The sequence below is a fragment of the Blennius ocellaris genome (genome assembly GCF_963422515.1).
Source record: "Blennius ocellaris genome assembly, chromosome: 5".
Taxonomy (NCBI): Eukaryota; Metazoa; Chordata; class Actinopteri; order Blenniiformes; family Blenniidae; genus Blennius; species Blennius ocellaris.
Window position 1 is genome coordinate 7772496 of NC_137654.1, and position 15264 is coordinate 7787759.

Below are 15264 nucleotides of genomic sequence, written 5' to 3' on the forward strand. Positions count from 1 at the left end.
AAACACGTAACCCATTTGATTCCCTTTGAAACGCTGTCATGAGTCATCTGCAGATTATCTGCTGTGAACTGAATCATCCTGAAATCTCTCGATGTTGTGGGTTTTAGCTGCAGGACTAATAGATTGTCTGTGTGTGTGTGTGTGCGTGCGTGCGTGCGTGCGTGCGTGTGTGTGTATGTGTGTGTGTGTGTGTGTGTGTGTGTGTGCGTGCGTGTGCACGCTCCACCTGCTCCACCTGACGGTGCATCCCGGTGCTGTTACAGGGGCGTCCTGTTGGCTGCGCTCTCCTCCTCGCAGCACACGGAGGATGAATGAACTTTAATTCTGCCTCACAACTTTCACCGCCTCTCTCTCTCTCTCTCTCTCTCTCTTGCTCACTCTCTCTCTCTACCTCTCTCTCGCTCTCTCTCTCTCTCTCTCTCCTCTCTCTCTCTCTTCCTCCGCTCTCTGCGCGCCGCTCTCTCCAGAAGCGGAACGACCCAGCGCAACATCTCTACAATGGATTTACTGCAATCACGATCATATTGTGAATGATCCCAGCCTCCTCTCCTCTCCCCGTCTCTCTCCTCTCTGCCCTCTCTTTCTGCTCTCTCCCTCCGTGGATGCTCTTCAGCGTCGCGCGTCGCGATGATGGCATCAATAGGGGAATTCGACCCTCTCAACACCAGAGTCCCCGCAACTAAAATAGAAGTTACCGTGTCGTGCAGGTAAAGTGCTTCTTCCTACGTCTGTCAAGTGGTTCCACTCCCGTGGTTCTTCGGGGTTAAAAACTTCATCTCCAGCTGTGAAATTAAGATATCTCTCTGCCGTACTCATGACATTTAGAGGTATATATTCCTACATTAAGGTGTTTGTCTTGATAACTCTTCACCCATCTACGTGTGTCTTCCCTCTTCTGCATGACCTTTTACTTTCTGATGCCCTTTACCTCCAATCATAAAGGGTAAATCGGCATCTGCCGCCTCCAGTATACATCAAAGCCGTCAAATATCGTCCAGGATCTCCTGATTAGTGCACGAAGTCTGGACCCGGCAGATTGTCGCTGGCATTCAGTGAGCGCGGGCTGATCGTCCGTGCAGGTGACCATCGTCTCCAGATGCAGGCAGATGTGTGGAGATTATCGGGATGAAACTTGTGTGTTGACTGAACAGATGAGTGGTCAAACTCAGTCAGGGGTTATTTCTTATTTTATTTTTTTCCCCAACCCTGTCTGCTCCTGTCTTCCTGCCTGTGCGGCTGACTGTCATTTCCACTCCCAGAGTAATAAATGGCTTCCGACACGAGCCAGACCCCGAAGGATCCAGACACCCGAGGGAGACTCCCCAAATTCTGTGGGAATCATTACCGGAGCTGGACGATGAACACATTTCGCACCATGCGTGTATTTTATCTCCAATAACTCCTTTGTTTTGTGAGATATGGCGATAAAAGCACAGTCCTTCAGTTTACGATGCGTCCAGAGCGAGAGGTGAAAACAGCCGCCCTGGCTCCCTGTGAAGGCAGAACCAAATCCGCCCTCAGTCCATCTTGTTTGCAGCTTGATGAATTATTTGTTACGACACATTTGTGGAGTTTGTTAAAAAACAACAACAGCTAAAATTAATATGTTGTGTCTGCACAGGGCTTGGTCGGTATAAGATAAATCGGTATTTAATAGATGCTAAGTCGATGGGCATAATAGCTTGTAATGGGCTTTGTTGTCAGCCGTGTCATACTGTACATTCCATTTTGTTGAAGGGGGCAGCAGTTTTAAAGTTTGGGTCCCTCGTTCAAAATGGGCGGAGCTTGTTTGAATGGTATATGTCAATCAGATGCACCGTTAGCCGCATTGACCCGTTCAAGGCAAGACACTCCATCCATCCATCCACCGGGACCAGTTTGGGGTTTGTCACTGACGCGACGTAGCAGCTGAACGACAAGCTGCTGCACCAGCTGGACCACCGCCGCCCAGAAGAACATCTCCACCGCTAGCTCAGTTGGTTGTATCCGCGATACAAAACGCAACACTATAGGAATTTAGCCAATTGGACCACAGAACTTCTTCCATCTTTCGTGTCGTCGACTCATTGTGGATCAGGATGAAAACGATGACTGTCAGTTGGGGCTAACGATCCACCTTGTAGGTTTCTTAGCTAAAAGACTGGCTAAAAGCCAGCAAAACTGTTGCTAAGCTACGACCAATTCTACAGGAAGACACTGCTTAGAGCCATCGAGATAGAGAAAACAAACCAAAACCATTTCTAGGAGCACTGAGGTTTGTTTCATTTGCCAAATACTTTTGCAAAGATGTTATGTCTGGTCTAATGGTTGTTGTGAATATCATTATTATATTGTTATCATTGTTACTCACTGCTGCCACCTCAAGGTAAAATAAGACATTGTTAAATGTGAGAATCGTCGGATGCAAAGTGGGACAATATTTAAGTTATATAGCTTTTTTTGAGAGGGTAAAATATTTTTATTTAGGCAAAATATGACACAGCGATGGCTGGATGTTGTACATTAAACATTCAAATGAAGCACATTTGCCTCCAAAAATGTTGAAAAAAAGACAATAAACAGGCCATAATTAGCTTTTATTTTTTTTCACATATTTAGTTTGAAGAATTGATGAGTATTACTGCTGGGAGAAAAAAAAAATGGCTGCCACAACTTCTTGGAGTTGGTCCCTGAAGAAAACCTGATCTTTTATGGCTTCAAACGAAGACGTTACGTCACTGATTTACTGACGACTGGATGGACTTTGAATCGACCTCCAGTTCAGGAGGCGATGGTGTCTTGCAATTAAGAAAGTGAGAGCTTGGATCTGCTGCTGTCCATAGCGCGCTGTGGGGAATGATGTTTACCATTTTGGCAAGTAGTTTTGACATTGTGTCAAAGTTGATCTGCCAATATTGTGACAATAATGTGGAGGCATAAAACGTGCGTTCAAACACTTGTCAATGCTATTGGATGTGGAAGGAAAAGTCTGAGTACATTGGTGCAGCGGTCTGTAAACTTTATGACCTTTTGTCACTTTCCACCGAATCAAACTTAACTGGAGCCGCAAAATACGTTTAACCCTTAAAATGAGGCGACGACAACTTTCATGAAACTTTCATGTATAGTGTCGGTATGTATATTATGTACAAAAATTGGAATACATGAAGTGTCAATTAGAATATAGAATCATTAGCCAAAATGTCAATTAGCACATGGGTGTAAACATTTATATTTAAAATCATACGCAGTAGAAATACTTGTAGAAGTTAAAGACAAGTTGGGCTTGCTTTTTGGCCTTCATACCTTACCATGCTTGAGTGAATGTAGAGTTTTCTTTATGAGTATGTCACTGATGGCTCATCTCCATTAAGTGCCACTTTAAAAAAAACAAAACAAAAGCTCGATGAGAAAACAAGGACAACTTGCTTTTCTTCACTTCTACCACCGCGTAGAATAAAAGCCACTTACAGCTGTAACTTGGTTACACTTATTCTAAAAGTCTTGTGCCTCACAACGTCTCACAACGTGTTCGTCTGTGGAAGTCTGTTGTCCTTGTTCTGAAGGAACCGCAGTCATCTCAAGATAGCTGGAATTAGCATCATTCACATTTTACTTGAGTGTTTCTATTAAGATCATCACTTAAAACACGTTTGTTTCGGTTCATTCTGTGGCTCATTTATAACACGGCAACAAAACAGCTATAAAAAATGAGTACCACGACCCACAATTTAACCAATCCGTGTTAACTAATGAAGCTATTTCAGTAAATGTCTATAATCACCACCAAATCACCCCATTCTGAGAACCACAGCTTCTAGTAAAAGCAACGTGTCCTTTTAAATTAGAAAACTGAGTGCATGTCCGTAGGCCACAGAAACCTCCGCGGCATGTTGAGCTCTGGCAGCCATTGTTTGCAAGTGAGGAATTCAATCAAGGCAAATCTCCTTCTCTTATTACCTCTTCATCTTCTGCATCCTGAGGGTCTTCGCCAGCCTTTCGCCAGTCGCCGAGTGTTTTATCCCCTTCATTTCAGGGGGAAAAGGGAAGGAGATTCTATGAGGGGGGGGGGGGGGGGGGGGTGCAGTACAACGTTGTGTGTCGGTTCGCTTCACAGTATGATTTAGAGTTCAGAGTCGTGGGTAGTAATTTAAAGAAAAATTGCCTGTGACCTAACTTTACAGAGTTCCCAGCTGAGAGTTTTTTTTTTGCCAACTCTCTGGAGAGCCGAGAACAAAAGAGACAAAAATAGAATTTAAGAAATGTTAATGAACGAATACATTGCCGTGAAAGGATTCGTCTTTACCTGCTCTTATTCTGTCTCCGCAGGAGTCTACTGGACGTGGACACGTTCTCCAAGTCCGACCCTGGTAAGTGAACACCCTTCACTGTCAGGACGGTCGCTTTGAGCTCACACGGAGAAACATTTTTGTTAAACTGGCATTTCCCTTTCCTTGACAGCAGTGGGACAGAATTGATTGTGTTGTGGTTCCCTCTGGGACTGGCGCTAGTGAATAACCCTGAAGGTCAGAGCGTTCAGTAGGTGACAACATGGCTGACACTGCATGACTGAGGAGGAGGAGGAGGGCAGCGCAGGACGAGAGTGAGGAAGAGACAAAGTTAAAGAAAGGTCAAGAAGTAAACCTCAAATACTGAAGTGGGTTTTGCTATTAGGGGGATGTGGTTTTGTTTTCATGGGATGTGGTTGCGTTCACCAGAGAGATTCCAAGGACGACCTGTTGTTTTGGTGACGAAAAGCAGTTCTGGGCTTATTTTGCTCCTGGAGATGAATTTTAGACAATGATGCATGTCCCTGATGGCACTTGGTGATAAACACAAAAATCAATCCAACAAAAGTGACAAAAATGTTTGAATTCCTTCCCCACACACATTTTTTTATTTTTTTATTTTTTTATCTCAGACAAGAAATCTGCCCCGACCGTTTGCAATGCCAGTGGACAGGATTTATTGGTGGAGGTCACTGACCAATGGGAGCAACATACAAAGTCACATGGCTTTTCAGCCGTTTCCTGACTCGACCAACTGGCACCTCTTCACGGGTTTCACGAGCCTGTAATTCCTCCGACATACAGTACATTGTGATAAAAGAATACCGCCACTTTGGAAGATTGTCGGGAGAAATCACGTGGGGAAACCTGCTGAGAAAAAAAATCCACGACAGTGCTTCTCTCTGTCTGTGGCAGCCTGGTCCAGTCCTACAGGATCCACTCTGTTGGCGGCTTACTTTTGTTTAGCAAAAATCTTTCAGACAGAGGGTTAGGGTGAGATGAATCCAGACTTGGAAAAGAAAAAAAAAAAGCAATGTGTGACCTCTCAGAAAATCAAAGCTTCTTGAACAAGAACCCAACAGGAGATTCAGGACCTAAGAAGAGGTACAACACGCAAAATATATAATATTTGCAAATAAAAGTTGTGTGGAGCCAGATGAGGAAATGACTGAGACAATTACTGCAAATGTTGTCAGACTTGATGAATCCTATTGCTTGTTGGTCGTTAATAAGTTAGCATGAAGTCACTCCGGTGTTTTGCTCTTTCTGGGCCTATAGTCCATATTCATGAACGCAAACGCTCTCAATCGATCACGTTTATTTTGCACATCTGTCAGATGTGACATTCTCAGATGTTACATCCTGCAAGTAGATCAGCTTTCACATGTGCATGCAATATCAAGTTTGCACCCCTTTTTAAACATGTGTAAACCCTTTAGTGCATTAAAGCCTGAATGTCTTGTTCTCGTCACCACACAGTCTCAGGATCGCCCAGCTTGCTTGTTTAAGTATAAAATAGTGGAATTTGGTCCCAAAGATCATGTGTTCGTCCAGGTCGTATTGTCATCTTGACGGGAACACAAAAGAGACTTTTGAAATTAATTCTCTTCTGACGTCATCCAGTTTGACCGCTGGACGTTTGGCTCAAAGTGACTTTATCTTTGACGCAACACAACTGTCCACACTCGTCTGCTCTTGTGATTGTGAACTTTGGAACAATTGTTCCTGAGCATTTGAAGATAAGTGGTTCATACGTTGGTATGTGTGTTTAAATGCGACATCTGTGTAAAAGATTGAGGTAAATAACTGGGTTTCCAACAATCTGGTATGGAGAGGTTTATTTCCACTCAAGGGCAAACTGTTATCGACGTGGTGGTTGAGGGCCAAGGCCACTTAGAATGCCAGAACGTATAAATACAACTCAAAAATGTGTTCTGCAAATGCAATGAAAACATAATTTGCTGAACTTGTCCTTTGCTAGAAAGCTATTTTGTAAATTTTTACATGTGTGACACGAATCTCAAACAGAAATGTTAACATTTTTCAGTAGAAAGGGTTTACTTGAGACACTCATTTATTGTAGTTTTACTTTCTTTTTCCATGATTAGACATCCACACCTTTATTTGGGTTATTGTGAGTGCTTGTAGAAGCGAAGGTGAGAATTTGACTTACATACATAGTTGATGATGCTTTTCTGAGGTAACTGGGTGTGAAATGTTCCGCCTTCCCGCCCCAGTCTGCCTCCGATTGACTCGTCAGCTCTCTCAGTGAGCGTAGACATGAACCAATCAAATCAGTGAATTCCATGAGTACCAACTAATTGATCGTTGGCTAAGCCCCGCCCCCTCTTAGCTACTGTTGATAGTTGAATGCTATTGGTTTGTTTGCATTCAGAGGCGGGGCTTAGCCAAAGATCAATGAAAGGCAGAATCGGGTGGGTCATGACTCCGTCATCCTTGAGGAACGTCATCCGTTTTGGAGTCTCTTGATACGGCAGAGGTTTGATAAAAGATCATGTCCTATTTTGATACATTTGCATAAAATTAAATGTTTCATGTTATTATTTTTATTGCTCTACACTAACCTTTTGTAACCATAAAACTTATGAGCAATTAGTTTAAGAATTTCTTGATTTATTGTTATCATAAACCAATGAAGTATAAACATGAATTTTCTGTGTTGTTTGTGTTATTTAGAACTTCATTTCATCTTTATCTTGCAAAGCATTTTCAATGACGGCCCTTTTTCCTACTTTCTGCGCTGCTTTAAGTTGTCATGTTGTCAACTGGGAAATGGGACCTTACCAAGTGGTAACTTTGCCAGTTCCCAGCTGCATGAACAGAGCATCGGTCTGGGTTTCTGGCTTCACTTCCTGTCGTCTCTGAACTGATGAGCTAAACTCTAAACAGGTGTTGCCAATTAGCTCCTGAGGATTATTTCCCTCTGTGGTCGGACTTCTGTCAGTGGCCAGACTTGTGTTTTCTTTTTGCTCCGGTTGCTTTTTGCTCTGCCTATCCATAACGCACACTCAAAACCTTTCAATATATTCACAAACATTGTTTATGTGAACTCATTAATGAGGAGAAACGTTAAAGGTCCAATAGTATGCAAAACTGACTTTCTAATGGTTTCTAACAGTAACATGTGTCCCAGCATGACGCCTCAGAAGTGAAGAAAGTCACATTCACCAAGCGAATCAGAGACTTCCCTTCATGATGCCATGTGGGGAAATAACCACTCCCTCTGGCTCTGGCTTATTGAAATACTGAATAAATTATGTTTAATATGATAAACTGTAACAGTGCCCCTTACAGTTAGCAGGAGCTAGCGTTAGCTACTTGGTAGTAACTGTAACAACACGTAGGACCAAATTAAATTAAATATTCAGACACAATATTTTTAACTCACCATCTTCAGGAGCCTCCTTCTGAGTGAGATTCTGGTTCAAACTGGTTGAATGACAGCGTTTACATGAGTCATAGCGATAAATCCACTGTAAACATTATTATACCATTATTTCGGATGAACCGGTTTGCCCATTAAATGGTGACAGACTTCCTTTAACATGAGTCGTTGCTACTCATAATGGCATATATTATCAGAAAAAACAAAAAAGCAACCACACTTTTAAGCTTCATTGTAAAAGCTGTTAAACGTCGTTCGTCAGGACAGCCACGGATTCCGGTTTTTAACATCTGTTATTAGCAGCAACAAGAGATGCTAAAAGGTCACCAGTTAACAAGGAAACAAGTTACTTTGAAACACTGGAAAGCTAAGAATGGCTGGAGTAGACGTGGACTGATCAGCTAAGACCAGTAGAGGGATTGTTAGACTCGATGACATTCAGGTCCGAGGCTGGATTTGATGAGATACAATTATAATATATACTTTGAATAAAATATTGTTGAACCTCTGGCACCAATGTGAAATTGTTGAAAAACTGTATAAATGAGACCTTAAATACTGACCTAATATACACTCATTGGAAAATACTGCCGTATGCTGTAATATTTTTTATGTTATCGGTATGAGGTGGGACTGGGCTACATTTGCCCTTCTCAATACATTATTATTCATCCATTGTCATTGGCTGCTTAAGTACAAATTGATGTCTGAGTTAGAACTGACACGGCAAAGCCAAGACTAGCGAAAAGTTTGTAATACGTAACAACCCCTGCATACTGATGCACCTTTAAACATTAATTCTTTGTGTGTCGGGCAGCCGGCTTCATTTGTAAGCAATGATAAGATGATGGTATTCACATTGTGGATCACCACTGTTGCACTCACCTTGAAATATTAAGATATAAATCAGTTTAATAACTGGCATACCTTCAATTTAGAAAAAAAAAAGAACCCTTGTCTTCTGGAGTTTGTGTTGCCAGACGTTGAAGCACCGCTTGGATTTTTCACAGCCAATCACCTCTGCAGGAAGTCGTCTCTTTGTTATTCACCAATTTCTCACAAGGGTCCTTAAGTATGCATTTACTTTTCAAAGCCATCATCTTGCCCGGTGGAGAAAACAGAGGATCAGAGGATGCAGGTCAGAGGAAGGCACTTACAAGATGCGATGTTCTAAACGAGAGAGAAAAACGAGTATTTCTGAGGAAAGGAAATAAGAACAATGTGAAAAGTGGAGCAGTTGTTTGCCTTTTTAAAACATTACCTGTCAAACTTAAATGATTGTAATTCATGGAAAGTAATTCCTCTCCACACTGAGTTAATGTTTAGAGGCTTCAGACAAGACAGGAGAAAAATGTCAAAGGAGTGAAACACAATATCAAGACTGCTGAAGAAGCCACGACAAGCCAAACGGGGAAAACGACTGCAGCTGGCAGTTTAAACTGCTCCGTTACAGGATTCAGCTTCCCGGCGCCGATGCTTTCCACAGTCTAAAGCAAGACGGGCAGCTTCTGACGAGAAAATCTGAGAGCCCATCAGGCCCGACTTTCTCAGACCAAACGACTCCCCGGATCAGCCAGACAGCCGGGCTTTAAACGACTTACACAAATCACAGCTGGAGAGCACAGCTGTCCAACTCCTGGTCTGGAGGCCTGGGTGATAATGTGTGTGAGTGATAGCAGATGTGCAGATCTGCCCGCGGAGTTCCAGCCGGTCGTGGCGGGGATAGAGCAGGGTGAGGGGTCGCTGCCTCGGACCGGGGAAAAAAAAACATCAAATGTAGTGGATGATGCTCAAATTGACCTGTTCAGACATACAGTGTCATCAAGGCAGACAGTTTTCTTCATTTTATTGTGAAAGTATTGATTCATTATTCACATTTAATGTAGAAAATGTGCAGTTGGATGAGCATAGTATATAAAGTTTGCCACGCATTTAAAAGTTATCCAAAAATAATCGATGCTATGTACGCCATTGCTTAGGAACTTTATTTGAGCATTCTGCCTGAATGTTGATCCAAATCGTTTCTGTTGCAGCACTTAATCCTTAAATACCTTTACACAGTTATGGACAGATAAAATGAAAATAACTGAGTTGAGATATACAGAGATGCTAAAATTGTTTCTCCATTGTTCCTTGAGGCTAAACGCATAAATAGTCTGTTGACATTAGCTCCACTCAAGATGCTAATAGGGTCCCTCAGTAATACTACGAACACTTGAGCATTGGATTCCGGGCAAAATCACTTCTCTCAAGCAGAAAAAGGCCAATAGGATAACAGTCATCTTGCATGCCTTAGAGACGGGCTGTCAGAGGTGCTGAGTGGAAGTGCAAAGCCTCAAAACCAACCGTGTATCTTGACATTTTAAGAGTTTTGCTGAAATATTTTAATTGTGAGGTTCAAAATGTCAAGGCTTGGTATTTTCCAGATCTGATGGGAAACCAGACAAGTCCAGGACCCCCTGTCCTCCTGAATGTGAAACCTTGCTCCCTTTCTTCATCATCAGATCTGAATGAACGTCCTGAATGAATGAAAGTGAATATCTCTCAGAGGCGAGCCCTTGTAAGATGTTGAAAATAAGTAGTACACAGACCTGTCATTCACTGCTTCTCAAAATCTGACTTCAATGGTTCATAGTCTGTCTAACCTACATTGATCCCTCAACAATATTATGCTAGTTTCAGATCAGGTAAAGATTGATTGAGTAATTCAATGATTAACAACCTTGCTCACCTTCAAATAACTCATCTGTAATTTGCCACTAAAGCTAAATGCTGCCAGACAAATGCAACATCAACAGCAAATGACATCTGGAGCCTGGGCAATGCAATGTGTCCCAGGCAGAAGCCAAATCCAGACTCACAGGACAGAGAAAAGTTCGAAGAGTTTATTTATACAAGAGCGAAGAATCCAAAAGAGTGTCCAGAAAATCAAACAAAATCAAAACACGAGTAAATCCAAGCAACGCAAGCGAAAAGACGAATCCTTCAACACAGCAGGTATGAAGGCGACCGGGCGGTGAGACAGGCGTGAGGGGAGTTTAAATAGACGGGACGGAGACAAACGGGTGAAACACATTGGAACACAAAGGGGGAAGCCAACAGGAGGAGCAGGTGCATCGAGATGCAGACAAGTCAGAAAACAAACAGGAAGTGGCAAAACGGTAAGAGACGCAGACTTATGATACAGAAGGAGGCCAGACAATGTGCAGATTCCCGGTTTGGCCAGTTTCTAGTTGTAGCCTGCTTTCTAAACCTGCTGGTTTCATCCAGACACCGTGACTTCCTCCTGCAACCCAAAGACATACATGTTTGTTTAGTTGTTGACTAAACAAGCTGAAAATGAAAGTGTGTTCTTGTCTCGCTGTGTTTGTCCTGTGATGGATCGGAAACATGTCCAGGGTCTACTTGACCTTTCACAATGAGTTGGCGAGAATCAACCACGGTACAGAACCAGAGTCTTTTGCCCAGATAAAGTGCAGGTTCGCGGGTGAACGGTCGGTTGGTTTGTTTGTTTCAGCTGGACGACCTGACAAAGGGCTACAAGATCACAGACTGTCAGCCTGTGTTGACGTCTGGCCGGTGGCGCAACCATGACGTCCCTGAAACTCTCCAATCAAAAGAAGATAGGGAACATTCTGGAGGGTTGCTGCTGTTAGGTGGATTAATAAGAACTTCAGTGTCTTTGATGGAATGATTGAGAGTGCCAGACCGAAGAGATGATGTGCATGAGGGTCATTGTATAATTTGGCCCTGTGATATAAAAAGCTAAGAGCCTGAGTGGAAAATGCATAAGTTTTCTTTGATCTTTTTCTCATACAAAAGTAGATATTGTTTGCTATATTTCTCCTGTGAAAGAATGTTTCGCCCGTCACGTTGCCCGGCCGTCATTCTCGGCCTTTGCAACCTGAAATAGTCTTTAATTTTATCATTGCAAGTACAGCTTGTCAGCTTCATGTTATATTTTTGTGTGGCTTTCTGCTGATCGTGTGGTTCAGTTCCATTTCAGAACATTAAAAAAACTAAACAACGTTGTCTCATTCAGACCGTAACTCTCTGGAAGAACCTCGCGGTATCAGGCAATGTCACTTTAACAGCAAAGTGCTGGAAGTGGTGCAGTTGGATTTTCATGGAGCAAACTGGACATTTCAGCACATTGCACAGCTGACTGGACTCAGATCAGGAGCGTGCACACACAAAACGAGGCGCACGCTCCCTTCCAAGCAATGGTTTGGAAACCAAATGGGAGAATGGGTAGACTCGTGTGTAAGCACACTTTGAAGACCAAAAAAAACTCAACAAAAAAACGGGTTGAGGATGAAGTGATAATTCAAAGCCAAGGATAAAATGTTAAACATTGAATGCATACAATTTTGATATACAATGTTTATTGTTCAAGTTAGCAGTCAGCATCAAACAATGGAAATTATTAGAAAAAAGATATATTTCCTGCATCTCGACAGCAGAACCGGCGACTCACCTGATTTGAAAGTCCTCGGTTACGACCTGGCTCCGCGAGGAGAAGGTGTGCGTGTAGGAAGTTTTATTGTTTTATTTGTTTTATTAGTTTTATTGGTAGTTCTCAGGCTTCCAATAATCAAACAGAAACCCAAAGACACATACAACAATACAACAAAGGATGACCAAACAGGTACTGTCCAACAAAAAGGGAAAACAGGGGGGGGGGGGGGGCTCACTAGTGACGCTAGTGACTGACGAACTAGACAATGATGGATTAAATAGCAAAAAGGGAGCTTCTCCTCTAGAAGGCTGTCAAAAGTTTCAAATGACACAAATTTATTAAACAACAGTGGCAAACCTGAAACAAACAAAACACCTAATTAACTCAAAACAAGACAGCTGGTACCTTCATCAAACTGCTGGACGATGATTACGAAAGTTTAGCTAAACTGTACACACTCAAAGGGTCCCTCTTGTCAAACAGCACACTGTAACAAACACACACACAGAGGCGGAGGCGAGGCCTGGCAACCTGTGGGCTGGCAACCTGTGGGCTGGCAACCTGTGGGCTGCGACACCTCACATGTAAAGAGACGATGAAGTGGACTAGAAGCGGAGATATTCTCGCTAGAATGCTAAGTAAATCACAATCATTCTTCATATTTCATTAAAAATTAAGGTTCTTTTTGCCAAGAGCATGGAAGGTCATAAATATGCTGCAGACACTGCTTTTCCACCTTTTTTTGCCTTTTTTTGCCAAAAGCCAAAAGCCCCCCAAAAAATTCAAACTACAAAGCCCGTCTGCCACTTTGACCGGCATCAGAAAGTTACTTTATCACAGCATAGGAATTGAAAATGACTTTCCTTTACTGCAGGGGTGTTACAACCATTTTAATCCCGACAAGTATAAATATGTTGAGCATGCCAGGATGCAAAATTACCTTTAAATCTAAATCTTTGTTTTGTCTTTCTTTTAGGATAACAAATGAATGAGCAAAAAGTGTCATTTGAATTGAAATTGGTTTTTAAGGTAAGATAAATCAGTGTGATTTTAACCTTGTGCAAGCTAAAGTGATATATCTTCTATTTGTGGCATTTTGCTGAAGTGAGCATGCATGTTTTCACATTTTTCCATGCAGTCTCTGGCTTTAATGCTAATGCAACGTTATCATGAAAGTACCTCACTTCTATTGCTGCATCACTGATCTATTGTCGCAGGTCTCATCGTGATATTTTCTAGGCTATTTTTTAACCAAAATGCTGCACTTCCCAGGAGAGAAATTGCAAATGGTTGATTTAAATTGAAAAATCAAAGATTATTGTGGCTTTTTATTGCCCCTTTGGGCTTCATTTCACACAACTGGAGTTCTGCGAGTCTTGTATTGCTCACCCCTGCTTTACCAGCAGGATGAAGCAATAACGCGAAGAAACAAGTTCATCCCAGGTTCTGTTAACAGTTACAGAATTATAAACTCTCTGCTTGTGGAGGGATTGTTACCTGATAACTTATTCAGGAAGTTTCCAGGCTCGATTTCCACAGTCATTGTTGATGTTTTGGTTTTTCCCATGAGAAAACTCCAGGTCACAAACTTTCTAAACACTGGATGTGAAAAAAAAAAATGTAGATCTCGGAGGGATGCTGAAATCCACAGGACACATTTATTGTTATCTCTGCTTCTGCTGCTGAGCTATAATTGATCCATTAAGAATTTTGACTTAGATATAAAATCCACCAGCAGCCGCAGTGAGCTGTGGAGCTCCTGACGTGTTCAGGCGATGCCAGGATGTGACAGCTTTGAGTTTTGAGGAAAATCTCACTGGTATTAAACAAAGACACAACTACTGAGCCACACTGACGTTACACCAACACATTCGCTCACATTTGCCTCAAAGCCTCATCATGATGAGCCAATTAAAGTCTTGCTGGAAGCAGAAGTTATTGCAGAATTAGTCAAACAAGTCAGAAACGCAATTATGATGTACGACTATTTAAAGTATTGTTGCCAAATTGCAATGTTTTCTCATCTACTTGTTGATGTATCACAAATATTGTGCGATATTGGTCAAGTTTTTTTAAATCAAATACTCATTCATAATGGTAATTTCTTTATATATTCTAATATCTTTCACTAAGTGTTTAACAAAGATGATTAGCAGTATTTCCAAATGAGCTTCGGGAGGGTGTCACAGGTTAACTCTATTTTTAGATGGACTCTCACATAAGACCTGAGGTGATGTGAAAAATAAAAGTATATTTGAACATTATCCATGATGCTCTCTGGGGAGCGACTGTAGAGCTGCAGCCGCTCAGACCTGTGAGACTGTGAAATATGTTTTTCTCAACAATATGACTCCTTGTATGACCTGTTTGACCTCGCCTAAATGTCAGAAATGAAAAAAAATATGGGTTTCAAAAGTTAGTTTTATTTTTTTTATAATATTGGCTCAAGCATTAATAGAATTGAGTCCAAATTAAAATGATTCCGCTACCCACTGTGCAATTTTTTGTACGTCTCAGATGAAAGATCCCGACAATGGGAGAGCGGCTTTGATGCCGTTGGTTTTGGCTCTAAATCGATGTTCCTACGTCTCACAGTAATCCGGTTCAAGGACGTCCGTCGTCGCGGTCTTTGACCAAAGACAACCTGCAATAAAACTGAGACGGTGGCAGATATTTGGGGACATGGTGATGCTGCTACGACCTGTACGCTACGTTTACATGTGGTGTGTTTTATGGGAAAATGAAAGACCATAACAGTAAATGCTAAAATGCTAGTAGATGCTAACAAGTACTTACTTTCAAACTCACTTTACAAAATTGCCAACCCCAAGCTGGCCTCTCTTTTCGAGCTACGACCGCGTCCATATTCTCCTCCTTCTACTCTTTAAGGGATTTTTTCTCCAAACGGTGATGGTTCCATTCACGTTTATGTTGAGGACGTCTTATTATTGCGCAATTACGCCGACCCCCGTCACCTCAGGCTGGGATTCGGCTTGCGTTGTCGACCTTCATGTCGTGACCTAAAGTTTATCTGATTTGTGTGGAACAGTGCAGCTGTGAACGTTGTCTGTAGAAGTTGCATGCATGATTAAAATCCCATTCCTCAGCTGCTTCGTTAAAGTTCCCCTCGT

At 42.1% G+C, this 15264-nt stretch overlaps 1 protein-coding gene across 1 annotated transcript in view; it reads left to right on the forward strand.

Moving 5' to 3' along the window:
* Positions 1–627: 627 nt before the first annotated feature.
* cpne9 (copine family member IX) overlaps positions 628–15264 on the forward strand; it is a gene marked incomplete at both ends in the record, with an annotated part of 124551 nt that continues 109914 nt past the window's right edge. The window contains 2 exons of the mRNA XM_080496289.1: positions 628–707; positions 4309–4349. Coding sequence (XP_080352415.1) covers positions 628–707; positions 4309–4349 — 121 coding nt within the window. The remainder of the gene's footprint in view (positions 708–4308; positions 4350–15264) is intronic.